At 44.6% G+C, this 17,470-nt stretch overlaps 1 protein-coding gene across 4 annotated transcripts in view; it reads right to left on the bottom strand.

Annotated features, from left to right (window-relative positions):
• The window catches only part of SORCS1 (sortilin related VPS10 domain containing receptor 1), an 810,676-nt gene that overhangs the window by 267,279 nt on the left and 525,927 nt on the right, over positions 1 to 17,470 (bottom strand). For all 4 annotated transcript variants that reach the window (XM_069754250.1, XM_069754247.1, XM_069754248.1 and 1 more), the window contains exon 7: positions 7,038 to 7,156. In XM_069754250.1, the coding sequence (XP_069610351.1) occupies positions 7,038 to 7,156 (119 nt within the window). The remainder of the gene's footprint in view (positions 1 to 7,037; positions 7,157 to 17,470) is intronic.

The raw sequence follows: 17,470 nt of genomic DNA on the forward strand, positions 1-17,470 counted from the left end.
AGGGACAGAGCACAGTGGAGGCAGACAAAAAGGAAAGTAAGGAGGAGTGGGGATGTGCATCCATTTGAGGTGCTGCAGCTCCTGCAAAGGGAAAGAATGGAACAAGTTGTAGAGAGCGTGAAGGAGGAAAAGAAGCAAAGGAGAATAATGAGCCGGAGAGGAGATGTGACTGGGCTTCCTCCATGCTGAAGCACAGATACCGGTAGCTGGAAGACCGAGGTTGTGGGAATAACTTCATGCTCCACAGCAGAAACCGGCAGACAGCTGGACTTTACGTCACCTGTCCACCATAAACACCACAGTAATGCATAGAGCCCGGGTCGTGATTGAGATCCTGTAAAAAGGCTTGAGTTACCTGTCATGCAGGTTAGTATCCTACCTAAAGGGGGACAGAGAGAAAGTGAGGACCTTGTGAGAGGTTTAAGGCAGCAAGGGACTACAACACAGTGCAGAGAGGAAGGCTTCCAACCCCACCTAGCTAGAGGGATTTCTGAATCTTTTGTGTTCTGGGAAGAGGTTAAGAAAAAATAATGAATCCTAGTCACCTGTCCTAGGCTCACCCCTCACCTGTCCTGCAGCTTCCTGTCCGATCCTCTAGTCTTCACATCTTCCAGCTTTTATGGGATGCAGCGAACACCGATGCATGTGCCGAGCTCAATGTGACCACGTGAGGTCCAGTCAGAGCCAAAAGATCCAAATACAGAGGAGGACAAAAGATCTGAAAACTGGAGGCTGGAGGATCCTACCTCAAGACCAGAGCAGATAAGGACAGGTGAGTATCATCCTTCACTATCTAATAACCCCTCCACAGTCCCCTAATTATTATGCTTTAGGGTATGGAGAGACATTGAAGCCTCTTTTGGGGGGCACTCTGAACTTGCAATGAATTGATTCATGACGAGTCAAACTTTATAGATGATTCGGATGAATTGAATTCAAAACAATTTTTTTCTCATCTCTAGTTGTAATTAACTTAGGAAGACAAATGGTTAAATATTAATTATAAAAACAATTAGAGAAATGAAAGAATATGCAAAGAAATGTTGACATCTAAGAATGCAGGAAACGTGGAGACAGATGTCAGGACCGAGATTAGCACCAATTCCCTGAAACAAGTCATCTCTAGTGAACCGCTAACTGCTGCTGTACAGGAAACAAGCCGCATACAGATGTATCAGCCATTAGCGCGGAGAAGCTCGCTCTGGCCAGTGGACGCAGGAAATACAGCTCACAAAAGTAATGCAACACAGAAGATGGGGTGAAGAGGAGCGCAGCCTGCAATGGGGATGACCACGTAGATTACTGTAAGAGTTCAGCAATAGGAGGAGCAGATGCTGCAGTGAATTCAGGGACATGGTGCTGATTTCTGGGTTGGTGGTCCCAGTGAGTAGCGAGGGGGAAACACATGGAAAGTCGTCTCCGGTGCCAAACTCTATGGATGTCGTCTAGTGATGAGCGAACGTGCTCTTATCCGATCATGCTCGAGTGTTATCCGAGTATCTGGGCGCGCTCGTATATTATGTTTGAGTCCCTGCGGCTGCATGATTTGCGGCTGTTAGACACAACACGTGGGGATTCCCTAACAAACAGGCATTTCCCCGCATGTGTTCAGGCTGTCTAATAGCCGAGAGACATGCAGCCACGGGAACTTGAATATAATATACGAGCACGTCGAAGAAAACACCCAATCATGATCGGATAAGACGTTATCCCGTTCGCCCATCACTAGTTTGTCTTCCCGTCTCGTAAACTAGATGTGTAAAGAAGCCAGTAGCTGTATAAGGAAGAAGGCCGGGCTGCGGGTGCCGACAGAGCACCAGGTCCCGACAGAGCACCAGGTCCGGAACTGCCTGGGCCGCGCCCATTGTAGCAGGGGGGAAAGAAATTGAAGATGGAGGGGACACATGACCTGCGGAGAGGGGGCATGGTAAGAGTAGCAAGGACCAGGAGCTATGCGCGGGAAGACAGAGGGAGATCCCGCCGGGGAGAATTTAGAGGGCAGACCTGTGGCATGCTGCGGGGAGAATTAGTCCGCGAGGCAGTGAGAGGACACGAGTGCAGAGAAGACCGAGCATGGAATTGTTGTGTGAAACTCCCGTTTGCAGAGCACGTTGAGCAGGAGGTTGTTGTGCGAGACTCCCGATTGCAGAGCACGTTGAGTGAAAGATTGCTGTGCGAGGCTCCCGATTGCAGAGCACGCTGAGCGGGAGGTTGTTGTGTGAGACTTCTGATTGCAGAGCATGTTGAGCGGGAGGTTGTTGTGCGAGACTCCTGATTGCAGAGCACGCTGAGCTGGAGGTTGTTGTGCGAGACTCCCGATTGCAAAGCACGTTGAGTGGAAGATTGTTGTGCGAGGCTCCCGATTGCAGAGCACGCTGAGCGGGAGGTTGTTGTGCGAGACTTTTGATTGCAGAGCACGTTAAGCGGGAGGTTGTTGTGCGAGACTCCCAAATGCAGAGCACGCTGATCTGGAGGTTGTTGTGTGAGACTCCCGATTGCAGAGCACGTTGAGCGGGAGGTTATTGTGCGAGACTCCCGATTGCAAAGCACGTTGAGCGGGAGGTTGTTGTGCGAGACTCCCGATTGCAGAGCACGTTGAGCGGGAGGTTGTTGTGCGAGACTCCCGATTGCACAGCACACTGAGCGGGAGGTTGCTGTGCGAGACTCCCGATTGCAGAGCACATTGAGCGGGAGGTTGTTGTGCGAGACTCCCGATTGCACAGCACGCTGAGCGGGAGGTTGCTGTGCGAGACTCCCGATTGCAGAGCACGTTGAGTGGAAGATTGTTGTGCGAGGCTCCCGATTGCAGAGCACGTTGAGCGGGAGGTTGTTGTGCGAGGCTCCCGATTGCAGAGCACGTTGAGCGGGAGGTTATTGTGCGAGACTCCCGATTGCAGAGCACGTTGAGTGGAAGATTGTTGTGCGAGACTCCCGATTGCAGAGCACGTTGAGTGAAAGATTGTTGTGCGAGGCTCCCGATTGCAGAGCACGCTGAGTGGGAGTTTGTTGTGCGAGACTCCCGATTGCAGAGCACGTTGAGCGGGAGGTTGTTGTGCGAGACTCCCAATTGCAGAGCACGCTGAGCGGGAGGTTGTTGTGCGAGACTTCTGATTGCAGAGCACGTTGAGCGGGAGGTTGTTGTGTGAGACTCCCGATTGCAGAGCACGCTGAGCGGGAGGTTGTTGTGCGGGACTCCCGATTGCAGAGCACATTGAGCGGGAGGTTGTTGTGCGAGACTCCCGATTGCAGAGCACGTTGAGTGGGAGGTTGTTGTGCGAGACTCCCGATCGCAGATCACATTGAGCGGGAGGTTGTTGTGCGAGACTCCCGATTGCAGAGCATGTTGAGCGGGAGTTTGATGTGCGAGACTCCCGATTGCAGAGCACGCTGAGCAGGAGGTTGTTGTGCGAGACTCCCGATTGCAGAGCACGCTGAGCGGGAGGTTGTTGTGCGAGACTCCCGATTGCAGAGCACGCTGAGCGGGAGGTTGTTGTGCGAAACTCCCGATTGCAGAGCACGTTGAGTGGAAGATTGTTGTGCGAGGCTCCCGATTGCAGAGCACGCTGAGCGGGATTTTGTTGTGCGAGACTCCCGATTGCAGAGGACGTTGAGCGGGAGGTTGTTGTGCGAGAATCCCGATTGCAGAGTACGCTGAGCGGGAGGTTGTTGTGCGAGACTCCAGACTGCAGAGCACGTTGAGTGGAAGATTGTTGTGCGAGGTTCCTGACCACAGAGTGCACTGAACAGGTGATTGTTGTGAGAAGCTCCTGGTGGCAGAGAAGTGTGATGGGCTAGGGGCTCAACGGGCCGGACCGGTGACCACCCGTTGCGGCCAAAAGAGGAAAGACTAATCTTTTAGGTGGGAAAGCCTAAAGATTTCAGTACCAGCTTTGACACCTGAACACATGACAAGCGTCAGATTCACGATAAGTGGAACAGAAATACTCAAACTGTCGCCTTAAGTTACTCAGTTCTTCTGTGATTCTAGCCTAAATCTGATTTACCCCACTGTTGCTCCCTTTGAGGAGATTCCTTCCTGTAATCATTAAATCAAACCTGTGTTAGCCCTTGCTCTGTGTATCTGTCTCGCTGCATCCCATTTCCTGCATTACAGCTGCTTCGTCATCTTGGTTTGCCGTCAACAGTTCGGATGCAAAAAGCAGAAGTGGAGATGAGTTTGTCATCAGTTGTTGTGTTCTGCATAGTGATTGCCAGGTTTGGCCGAGAAGGCAGAGCCCTCAGTATAATGTAAAGATCTTTGTCATTGATGCAGAGCAAAGCAGCCGATAACAAAATCCCCTCGACTGTTGTGCTCTGCATAGGCAACAACCAAGATGACAGAGGCTGAAGAGCTACTAGGGTTAGGGTTAGGGTGAACTTTAATAGCCAGGGTAATAAAAATACACAGATGTAATAGAAATATACAAATGTAACCATGTTTAGCTCATTTTTTATAAAATATTAATGAATCAGGCAGGGTGCAAACTGGCGTGCGCCTCACCACAAATCTTACTCCAATCGGTAATGCCACCACTCATCCTGGTTTTGAAGAGCTGGGGTCGCCACGCCTCATCACACCCCGTTTCATCAAGGCTCTGTACACTTTGACAGAGTTGGGCAAAAATGGCATGAAAACGGCAAAAGTTGCAACATTTGTGCATAGTTTTGATGAATAGGAGCCATTGATTATAAATGTTGTCATTAATAGATAACACAAAGTGACCTAATATTGATGCCTTCAAGCTATTTAAAGCCTCGTACATCTGTTCACTGAGACTTTAGGAAAGAAACACCATGAAAACTCAGGAATGAATGGTTTCTGATGGATCCAATCATTCCGCAGCCAAAACATTCTCCAGCGTGAAGCAAACAATTAAGCTCAGGGGATACAATTAGTAGAGAAGAGATAAGCATATTGCTCATTTACTGCAAGAAAACCTAATTACTTGGTGTAGGCGATATTGAGAAACCAAGTCATGGATCAAGCCTGAGAACCCTTCAGTGAATTATCACACTGCCGAGGATCCAGGTCGGTGCATGATCAGGCGGCATTCAGCCAGATAGGCCATACGCCAATCATGTGTCTACAGACGGCAAGACAAAGGGACGGAGCCCACTGCGGCTGCTTGGGAAAGACTTGGGAAGAGCAGCCAGAAAGCTGCAAGTGGCCTGTAGTGGATACATAAGCAATGGAGGCAATCTGCAGGAATTAGATACAAATGGGTAATGAATTGTAAAATAAAATAGTGCAAAACAATAGGAAGTAATCTCCGAGCTGAAAGATCAATATGGCTCAACAGGGCACATCCGGATCAGGTGCCTAAGAAAATGATATTGCTGGATTAATGGATTAATGCTAATAGAATTCCCCGGAATTCAGATTTGTTACAAATTCTTGTGAAATTCTAAACAAATTTAGTTTGTTTACAATCGATTCGCTTGATACATTCCTGAGCTAAGAAGTAAAGCTGATACTACAGAGTTGTGTTTCCCTCCCATAAGACAATGGAGGAGGAGTTTCAGGATTTTAGACAATGTTGTCCTTTGTGTTACCAATGTGGCCCCAAGACTGTAAAATGCTACAGAGTGAACCCATATTATGTGACTGTTTCACCACAATATCGTCTTCATCACTCATTACTTCCCTTGTGCACCACAGATCTGTATGTCTTAGTCTCACACATCCAGATAATTCCGGTACCGGAAAAATCGGTACCGGAATTATCCGTGTTCGTGAGTCCGTTTGCTCCCATGGTACATCAGTGTGGCACACGCACGGCACACGTGTGCCGCCCGTGTGCCGACTGGGTACCACACGGAGCGTGCAGGAGACTGCGCTAGAGATAAGCGCTGTCTCCTGCATCTGGTGCTGAAGCGGCCATTCATATCTTCTCTCCAGCAGCGTTCGCTGGAAAGAAGATATGAAAAACCCTTTTTTTTTTTGTCCCCGTGTTTAAAATAAAGATCCCTGTCGCCACCCCCTCCCACCCCCTGTGCGCCCCCCCGCTGTTAATAAAATACTCACTTGGCTCCCTCGCAGCGTCCTCTCCTGGCCGCACCTTGCACAGGGGGTGGGAGGGGTTTGGGGACAGGGATCTTTATTTTAAACACGAGGACAAAAAAAAAAAGGATATTTCATATCTTCTTTCCAGCGAATGCTGCTGGAGAGAAGATATGAATGGCCGCTTCAGCACCACGTGGGGGGGACAGCGCTTACAGTAGCGTTGTCTCCTGCACGGCACACGGACAGCACCTCGGTCAGCCACAGGCATTGTTCACTTTCACACCTTGGTTTGCCAATGTTTACTTTTTTACACATCACCATTGTAATTAAACTGTACTAATCCAAACTGCCATCTCCGGTGACCCAGATAAGAAAGTTAACCTGCAAAAATCACAAAAATAAATGGGTGTCATGTGACTCACTAAACTATGAGTAAGTATTGTAACGAGTGCCCGTGATTTTAAGTATTTTGGCCAAAAAAAAAAAAAAATTGACAGATTTGTGTGTCATGGCTATGGTTGGGTCATGCTGCAGTTGGACAAGGATTCGAGAAATCTTTAAAAGTCCAAGCTTACCATTGCGTAGTGCTGGGATGACCATGCCATCTACGTAAAGCCTCCATGACTACATTCTGCGGTAAAACCGCCGTATTGTGCGGCACCGGACTAATTGTGCGGTGCATCGATGGCTGGAGCAGTTTTTGGAAGCTGGGATTTATTTTAGCTTTGTCTTATCGGGGCTCTGTTCTGTTCATCTGGATTGACCATTGGGGTCTCCTGTAATCTACAGATCCACCTTCTCTCCCGATGCAGGATGAGGTTCCTCAGCCCATTTCTCGAGTCTTATACCGAACCTCTGCCGATACTGAGGAGCTTCTGAATATTTCCACAAGCCCAACACAAACTATAAATCACTCGTAAGAAAATATGACTTTTTGCTCAAATAATAAGGCGAGTTTTCAATATTTTGAGAGATCTTTTGTAGCTTATATGAAGAAGGAGACATCCTGTAGGGAAGGCTGGTATTGACTTACCTGGACAAAGACATATTCATCTTGGACGATGAGGGAGTTGGTGTCAATGTATCCTGCGAAGGGTTTCATCCTCACCGTCTCCGAGCAATTGTTCATCTTACAGACGATGTACTGAGCATCTGAAATCCAGAACAAGAGTCAATCGAACACCACATTTCTTTGCCGTCATTACGTTTTGTTGCAATCAAAGCATTTTACTGCTGCTGAAAATGAGTTAAATTGTCAAACACATCACCGTGATAGACGAATTCAGAGTACAGAAGCGCGTTCCGCACGTAAGAGTCTATACCGTCGCCCCCCCAGAATATACATCCTGCCTCGTACAGTCAATCCTGGCACAAGGTATCATTCAGACGCTATTATTATCCCTGCTGGAAGAATTATCAATACCGCTCGCTGAGTGTCATCGAGTTCTGAAAGAATTTAGAACTAGATAAAAAATAAAGTTGTGAAATTGTTACAAGATTTACAGAAAAAACAAGAATAAAAAAATAAAATAAATGAAAAGTATCTGTGCCGTAGAAACACCCTAGAGACCCATAGAGGTCTCCATGATGAAAGATGGACAACCTGCCAGTTTGTGGAAGACCACCTAATGTGTCTCTCACCTGAAGGCAGATGTCAGGGGAAAGAAGGAAGAGTTGGGTACGTTGGATTTCACATGTCGATTATCTTTTTATTTTTTTTAAGGGAGGTGTCTTCGACCGATATATTTCCTTTTCCAGCCATTGTTCTTGTGAATGGGGGCTAAGGAGGAATAATTTGCAGCTAAGGCTACTTTCACACTAGCGTTAACTGCAATCCGTCACAATGCGTCGTTTTGCAGAAAAAAACGCATCCTGCAAAAGTGCTTGCAGGATGCATTTTTTCCCCATAGACTTGTATTGACGACGCATTGCGACGGATTGCCACACTTGCGTTGTGCTTTGGCGGACCGTCGGGAGCAAAAAACGCTACATGTAACGTTTGTTGCCTCTGACGGACCGCCCCCACCTCCCCGCACCTCACAATGGGGCAGCGGATGCGCCGGAGAAATGCATCCGCTGCCTCAGTTGTGCAGTGCGTTAAACGCTAGCGTCGGAATCTCTGCCCGACGCATTGCGACGGGGAGATTCCGACGCTAGTGTGAAAGAAGCCTAAGCGAGCATTAGGCAGACAGCTACTTTATATAAGGTCTAGGACTCCTCCGTTACAATTTACTCCAGAAATTCTTTTGACTGCTGGTTCTTCATTAACATAGTAACATAGTTAGTAAGGCCGAAAAAAGACATTTGTCCATCCAGTTCAGCCTATATTCCATCATAATAAATCCCCAGATCTACGTCCTTCTACAGAACCTAATAATTGTATGATACAATATTGTTCTGCTCCAGGAAGACATCCAGGCCTCTCTTGAACCCCTCGACTGAGTTCGCCATCACCACCTCCTCAGGCAAGCAATTCCAGATTCTCACTGCCCTAACAGTAAAGAATCCTCTTCTATGTTGGTGGAAAAACCTTCTCTCCTCCAGACGCAAAGAATGCCCCCTTGTGCCCGTCACCTTCCTTGGTATAAACAGATCCTCAGCGAGATATTTGTATTGTCCCCTTATATACTTATACATGGTTATTAGATCGCCCCTCAGTCGTCTTTTTTCTAGACTAAATAATCCTAATTTCGCTAATCTATCTGGGTATTGTAGTTCTCCCATCCCCTTTATTAATTTTGTTGCCCTCCTTTGTACTCTCTCTAGTTCCATTATATCCTTCCTGAGCACCGGTGCCCAAAACTGGACACAGTACTCCATGTGCGGTCTAACTAGGGATTTGTACAGAGGCAGTATAATGCTCTCATCATGTGTATCCAGACCTCTTTTAATGCACCCCATGATCCTGTTTGCCTTGGCAGCTGCTGCCTGGCACTGGCTGCTCCAGGTAAGTTTATCATTAACTAGGATCCCCAAGTCCTTCTCCCTGTCAGATTTACCCAGTGGTTTCCCGTTCAGTGTGTAATGGTGATATTGATTCCCTCTTCCCATGTGTATAACCTTACATTTATCATTGATAAACCTCATCTGCCACCTTTCAGCCCAAGTTTCCAACTTATCCAGATCCATCTGTAGCAGGATACTATCTTCTCTTGTATTAACTGCTTTACATAGTTTTGTATCATCTGCAAATATCGATATTTTACTGTGTAAACCTTTTACCAGATCATTAATGAATATGTTGAAGAGAACAGGTCCCAATACCGACCCCTGCGGTACCCCACTGGTCACAGCGACCCAGTTAGAGACTATACCATTTATAACCACCCTCTGCTTTCTATCACTAAGCCAGTTACTAACCCATTTACACACATGTTCCCCCAGACCAAGCATTCTCATTTTGTGTACCAACCTCTTGTGCGGCACGGTATCAAACGCTTTGGAAAAATCGAGATATACCACGTCCAATGACTCACCGTGGTCCAGCCTATAGCTTACCTCTTCATAAAAACTGATTAGATTGGTTTGACAGGAGCGATTTCTCATAAACCCATGCTGATATGGAGTTAAACAGTTATTCTCATTGAGATAATCCAGAATAACATCCCTCAGAAACCCTTCAAATATTTTACCAACAATAGAGGTTAGACTTACTGGCCTATAATTTCCAGGTTCACTTTTAGAGCCCTTTTTGAATATTGGCACCACATTTGCTATGCGCCAGTCCTGCGGAACAGACCCTGTCGCTATAGAGTCATTGTATCATGGGATGACTGGTTTCATACTAGTCAGACCTCTGTGTTATTACTATATCTTCTGGCATCTCCACATTCCCACTTTCTGGCTATTTCTCTAACTTTGCACGTCCACACAGTCTCTATTAGTTCCCTTCATGACCCCAATACTCTCAGAACTACTGTACACCCTACATTCTGCTGTTACCGTGTCTTCATTACATAGAAACAGCAAACTACAACCCTTATTGCAGGACTAAAACAACTATCTTTTATAAAAAAAACTTATTTTACTTATATTATTAGAGAGTTAGAGTTAATAATGAGGAGTAATAGTAGGTCACCACTTCTGGATCCTCATCTACTGGTCAAACTGAGCATGTCTCATTCTGGAGAACCAAGCACATCACCCAGACTCCTCATTCCAGTGCTAGATTCACAGTTACGCTTCTCAGTATCGATGCATAATTTCTTTCATGTTGCTTTCTAGTAAGTGTTTTATCTCATTGTAGATCTTGATTCCCAGTTTTGCTGCTCAACTCTGATGTATACATTCCTACAAGTTGCTTTCTAGTAAATGTTTTACCTCAGTAGAGTACCAGAATCACAGTTACACTTCTCAGTACTACTGTATAATTTCCTTAATGTTGCTTTCTAGTAAGAATTTTATATTTTTGGAGTACTAGATTCACAGTTACACTGCTCAGTACTACTGTATAATTTACTTCAAGTTGCTTCCTAGTAAGTATTTTATCTCACTGAAGTACTAGATTCACAGTTACACTGCTCAGCAATGATGTATAATTTCCTCCATGTTACTTTCTAGTAAGAGCTTTATCTTATTAGAATACTGGATTCACAGTTACACTTCTCAGTACTGCTGTATAATTTCCTTCATGTTGCTTTCTAGTAAGTGTTTAACTCATTAGATTACTAGGTTCACAGTTACACTTCCCAGCACTGATGTATCATTTCCTTCTTGTTGCTTTCTAGTACTTTTTTTTAATCTCATTAGAGTACTAGATTCACAGCTATAGTGCTCAGTACTGATGTATAATTTAGTCAATGTTGCTTCCTAGTAAGTATTTTATCTCACTGAAGTACTAGATTCACAGTTACACTGCTCAGCAATGATGTTTAATTTCCTCCATCTTACTTTCTAGTAAGTGCTTTATCTCATTAGAATACTGGATTCACAGTTACACTGCTCAGTACTGCTGTATAATTTCCTTCATGTTGCTTTCTAGTAAGTGTTTTAACTCATTAGATTACTAGGTTCACAGTTACACTGCCCAGCACTGATGTATAATTTCCTTCTTGTTGCTTTCTAGTATGTTTTTTTTTTATCTCATTAGATTACTAGATTCACAGCTATAGTGCTCAGTACTGATGTATAATTTAGTCCATGTTGCTTTCTAGTAAGTATTTTATCTCATTGGAGCACTGGATTCACAGTTACACTGCTCAGTACTGCTGTATAATACCCCCATACTGCTAATGTTCTGAACATGAGCTACATAGAAATATGAGAGCAGGAATCCCTCAAGTCTGTGTATGCTGGGGGACAGTATCTCAGGCTAAGCTGAAAATTAGAGACAGGGCCTGCAGGGAGGGAGGGAGTGGTGAAAAACACAGGATACAAGTTGCACTTCAAGATATCAAGCAGAGGACTCAAGGAATGAATCAAACGGTAAAACAGCTACTACAAGAATTCCCCGCACACTCCCTTCCATCAACAGAACAATGGGCATTCTCTGCACAAAGGAGCCATCATTGCAGGCGAATTGGCGCTCAGTTGTCCTGCAGTTCAGGTGCCAAACGCTCCTTAAAGAACTAAATCTGGGATCAGCTCCGGAGACAGATGGAGAGATTCAAGCCACGACCTCCCAGCTAGGGATGCAGACAAGACAAATGTTCTAGCATCTGCTGCAGACAGACCCGCTAACACCTCGGTGTCCGCAGACAGCTTGCTTCGTCTCCGGCAGAAAACACAAGGCTCGATTCCTCGCAGCTCCACAACCAAATCACTAGACACAAATGTTACTAGAAATTCTGCACTTTATAGTCGCGGTAATGGAGAGATAAGACCACGAACCCAAAGCCAACTGGAAGAGGAAATCTAGGGTCTAATCTGACTTTGGAATCCACGATAATCCCAAACCTGGGGAAAGTAACTTCATTATTTGTATCAAAGATTCGATTGATGGAGGAAAAGATGACCCAAAATGATGCGGACTTCCCTCGGTTCAGGCGACACAATGTTTTCGCTCTTGGGTTCAACTCTGCGCAGAGTGAATGGAAAAGGTTTTGTGGCAGGTGATCGTCATCATTGATTACCCTTCATGTCTGTTAGTTTGTGAATATAGTGGGTCCAAAATGTGTAAAAGATCAGTAGGTAAAAGAAGCGGATGCATTGTGGGCGAGCTCGGAACGGCTTGATGCCAAAGTTGCAACAGTTGCAGATTTTAGAAACTTCCCAATGGAGATCTCTCGACAGCTGGGGATGAGGCGAGCTCTACTGACACTGCCCAATCCGGATTCTTCTGATCACACATATCGGACAGTCTGGTTGTTAGCTACAAAAACTTATCTGCAATATGTTTGCAGACAAACTAAAAGTGAAAAAAAAGGAAAGTTGAAGAAATTCCACGGGGTGGTAGATCAGAAATAGGGTTAGATCATCAGGTTAGTTCGATGTAAGCCACTACACAGTGATAGGAGAAATGCATGGTGTGGTGTGACACAGAAGAATTTCCAGCACCTATAGTGCTGGTAGAATTACGATAAAGAGGAACTACCCACCCTGGATGGCACATTACAGAGAATGAGTATCTGGACAGTTCAGATTGGCAGGTGAACATAAATGCAGTTTCAACTTGTTATGGAGGACGGCGAGGTCATGCTTTTCTGCAAGGTTTTGAAAGGACACCTATTACATAATTTACATTTGTCCCTTGTAAATTAGGCTATAAGGTGCATTCAAAAAGAAGTTTCTGTGTTTTAAGGTGTTGCACAGAGGCGATTTCAAAATTGCAACTTAATAATCTCCATTAGAGTAAAGAGCACTGAGCTGCAATACCACACTAAACCTGCAGACAGGGGTGGCGCTATATTTTGGATAAAATAGATCTGTTTTTCTAATCCTGTAAAACCCCTTTAAATCTGATGTCATCGGCTCCTTATCCTGTGGACTGATGTCATCTTAGATGAATAGCAGGCTGATGAACCTTTCTCGTTGCCATCAGTAATGATGGAAGTTGACATCAGTGTACATTGCATGAGCAAGAACTCGGAATATACAATAATAACCTTAGCTTCAAAAATGTCATCAGCATGAAAATGTCACGACAAATTAAGACCTTTCTACAATTCCAGTCATCTATTACTTCGGCTGCTAAACTCAGATTAAACATTGTGAAGACCTAACTATTTTTCATGAGATTTGCTCATTCTATTTGCTATAAGTAATGACCTTAGATAACGAGTCGTATGATTATAAAAAAAAAAGGCAAAAAGATCATTGAGGTTTAGGGGTATGTTGGGGCAGACAACAGCTGCAGGCTTATGCGGGGGACGGCAGATGGCACGGTGTTAACAGCAGTCGTTTCCCTACACTGTACTGTTTGACCGCTCTGCTAGTTTGGTTCGTCGATTCTTTCCTGTAGTTCAACGGTGCAATTAAGACCATCGATAACAGGGCAAACCTGTGAGAAATAACGCTAAAATGATGACTGTCAAAAAATGCTTCTCTGATCAATCAGAAGATGAACAGTGTCCGATAATAATTTGTAAAGTTAAGGCGAAAATGTATCTGAAGTTCCACAGCTGAGGACACGTTACTTTCGGAGGTTGTTTGGCGATTCCTAATTTGTCTTCCTTAAAGTCCCAACAAAGCTAAAAGCAAAATAAATGTAGTTACTGTAATTGAATTTCCAGATTTTGCTAAAAATAACCTCCAAATTGGTCCATTTGGCTGAGTAGTAGGTGGGAATTATGAGTTTTGTTTGGCTTCTCCTATCCTCTCCCAGCATTTTCTTCTGGTGGGACCTATGGATTTCATGAACAAAAGTTCATGCACCCATGAAAAGCAATTCAAGATGGATCATAATTGGCTCCGTGATTGTACTCAGAGTGGTAATAAATGGTTGCCCATACTATTGGAAGGGTGTTACAAGTGGGGTATCACAAGGCTCTGTGCTGGCTCCAGTGTTGTTCAACATTTTTATAAATGATCTAGATAAGGGAACTGAAGGTAAACTAATAAAATTTGCAGACGATGCAAAGATAGAAGGGATAAATAACACTAATGAAGACAGAGAAAGAATTCATAAGGATCTAATGAGCAGCGACTAATAGAATGGTATTTAACAGGGAAAAATGCAAGATTCTACATCTGGTCAAGAAAAGTGAAAATTATCTCTACAGAATGGGAGGAATAGAACTAAGCAACAGCACATGTGAAAGAGACTTGGGTATACTAATAGATCACAGATGCACATGAGTCAACAGTGTGATGCAGCAGCAAAAAAGGCAAACACAGTTCTAGGATGTATTAAGAGAAGCATAAAGTCTAGATCACGTGAAGTCATTATCCCTCTGTACTTCTCCTTGGTCAGGCCTCATCGGGAATACTGTGTCTAGTTCTGGGCACATTCTAAAAAAGACATTGAAAAACTGGAGCAAGTTCAGAGAAGAGCTACCAGGATGGTGAGTGGACTGCAAAGTATGTCCTACGAGGAACGGTTAAAGGATCTGGGAATGTTTAGCTTGCAAAAAAGAAGACTAAGATTAGACTTAATAGCTGTCTACAAATATCTGAAGGGCTGTCACAGTGTAGAGGGATCATCATTATTCTCATTTGCACATGCAAACACGAGAAGTAATGGGATGAAACTAAAAGGGAGAAGATACAGATTAGATATTAGAAAAGACTTTTTGACAGTGAGGGCGATCAATGAGTGGAACAGGCTGCCACGAGAGGTGGAGAGTTCTCCTTCAATGGAAGTCTTCACACAGAGGCTGGACAGACATCGGTTTGAAATGGTTCAGTGAATCCTGCATTGAGCAGGTTGGACATGATGAACCTTGAGGTCTCTTCCAACTCTAACATTCTAGGATTCTTTGGAGACTGCAAAATCTCCAAATGACTAAGTCCGCTGGTGAACACAAACAGAAAAGGTGCCCTGTACAAGAACAGTATATGGGCCCTTTGTAGTCCAACAGCTCATCATAATAATCAATCCCATCCTGCTTTGGATGTAGCAGTGGCCCCCTTTATTCCTGGGCCCCTATGTGGCTGCACCGGTTGCACCAATGAATTGGTCTCCATTCCTGACCATGACATTTATTAATCTGGTGAACGAACTAAAATCAAAAATTGGCAAACTTCCGTAGACCCATAAAGTGTCCAGCTCCGGGTTGTAAAAGAAGTAACTTAATTTATGAACGACTTTTCCAAATTGTGAAATAAGAGCCAGTTTCAGCCCCCGGAGATCAATAATGTTCATTGTGGCTATGGATAGTGAAGAACGGTGGAAACTAATTGAGACAATTGATTTGAAAAAACAAATATCCAAACTTTTAATAACTTTTTTTCAATTAATTCCGTATTACACCTTTCTATTGACTTTAGTTTATTTAAAGTGCATTTTTTTTGCTATTTCGAGCTTCACTCAGCACAGCATCATCACCAGCTCCGCGCCATCTGTTTCCGAGACTTACATTGTCTGTCTGAAACAAAAAAAGTGACCGAGAAAAGGGAAAAAAAATTATTTAATAGAAAAAAGTGACAAAACTTTCCCCAGTAACTTTCCTCGTGATGTGACATTTGCAAACATGCTAAGATCTTCATCCAGGTAATTGACGTGGAAATGACAGCGATCATGTATATTAACCAAATCAGTCAATTTCCAGGGGAGATGAAACAAAACGACTTGTGTCATGGAGGAACCTGCGAGTGAGCGAGACAAGATACGACAATTCAGTGTGGCAGTGGCTGGCATCTCGACACTGCTGCCTATGAGCGCTAATTGTCTGTAGGTGTCTGCTGATTCCTTACCCCGGCTGCCCCTCCATCCTTGCCTCATTTGCAGCCATCGGCAAAGAAGGAACGGTAGACAGCAGAATCATAATCATTTTATGAGATGCTGAGGCACCCGAGATACATTCACTTATCCCTTTGCTTCATTTATTACAGTTGAGCCTCATTAGTGTCAGTTTCGGTGTTCCATAACTGAAGGCATTTCCACAGTTAAATCCAATTAGATGTGGCTCACGTGGGTCAGGAGGTGAGAGCAGGAACTTTCCAACTTTCTTCCATCATCTCCAACTAGGTATCATAATTCCCATATTCCATAGATTTTAGGACCATTGAGGTACCGGATTATTATATTTTTGCTCAACGTTACATCCAAGTCATATCTTGGTATTTCGACAGGTCAAGGTTTGCCATGAAGTGTTATCAATCAAGACAGAAGGTAACAAGAAGATGCCCCTGTTCGGCATTGATGATAACATGTCAGAGTTGGCACATCAGTGATCGTTGCTACATTAGCCCGATCCTGGTAGAAGATGCCCTGGATCCACCACTGAGTTACCATGACCCTTCTGTTGTGCAGCCACCAAGGGAATCAAGCGATGAATTGTAAGATTGGTTCTTCAGTGGGAGTACGGTCATTTTGTTGCATAGGGGTTTCTGAGTCATAAAGTGCTGAACTATTGTCCTCATATACAGTACAAATATAGTAGACACCAACTTGTCTCCTGCGTCTTGTCTGCATGGAACTGTAATTAGTAAAAATCACTGGACGGATTTATCGATGATTGTGTTTGAGTTGAATTTCCTGAAATTTGCGGTTTCAAGTGAATTCAAACATTTTGGCATTTGATTCACAAATCTTCGCCAACACTATTTCCCATACTGTTGAAGCATCAGACCATGGGGAAATGTAATTTAGCATTGCTGCACGGCGTCACCACAATGCTCTGAAGCTCTTACATCAAGTAAGGTGACATTATCACACCTGGTACAGTGGTGGTCAATACCGGGGCCATCACAGATCAGCGTTCTCAGTGGATCATAGTTTGTACAGCAGAGTCATTTTCCATCTACAGAGTTACTGGGCAAGTCTATATCTCCTCTAGAGTGTAAGCTCTTATGGTCAGAGGGTTCCTCTCTCTCCTGTAGAGTGTAAGCTCTTATGGTCAGAGGGTTCCTCTCTCTCCTGTAGAGTGTAAGCTATTATGGTCAGTGGGGTCCTCTCTCTCCTGTAGAGTGTAAGCTCTTATGGTCAGAGGGTTCCTCTCTCTCCTGTAGAGTGTAAGCTATTATGGTCAGTGGGGTCCTCTCTCTCCTGTAGAGTGTAAGCTCTTATGGTCAGTGAGGTCCTCTCTCTCCTGTAGAGTGTAAGCTCTTATGGTCAGTGGGGTCCTCTCTCTCCTGTAGAGTGTAAGCTCTAATGGTCAGTGAGGTCCTCTCTCTCCTGTAGAGTGTAAGCTCTTATGGTCAGTGGGGTCCTCTTTCTCCTGTAGAGTGTAAGCTCTTATGGTCAGTGAGGTCCTCTCTCTCCTGCAGAGTGTAAGGTCTTATGGTCAGCGGAGTACTCTCTCTCCTGTAGAGTGTAAGCTCTTATGGTCAGTGGGGTCCTCTCTCTCCTGTAGAGTGTAAGCTCTTATGGTCAGTGGGGTCCTCTCTCTCCTGTAGAGTGTAAGCTCTTATGGTCAGTGGGGTCCT

Source organism: Ranitomeya imitator, chromosome 2 (assembly GCF_032444005.1).
Source record: "Ranitomeya imitator isolate aRanImi1 chromosome 2, aRanImi1.pri, whole genome shotgun sequence".
NCBI classification, from domain to species: Eukaryota; Metazoa; Chordata; class Amphibia; order Anura; family Dendrobatidae; genus Ranitomeya; species Ranitomeya imitator.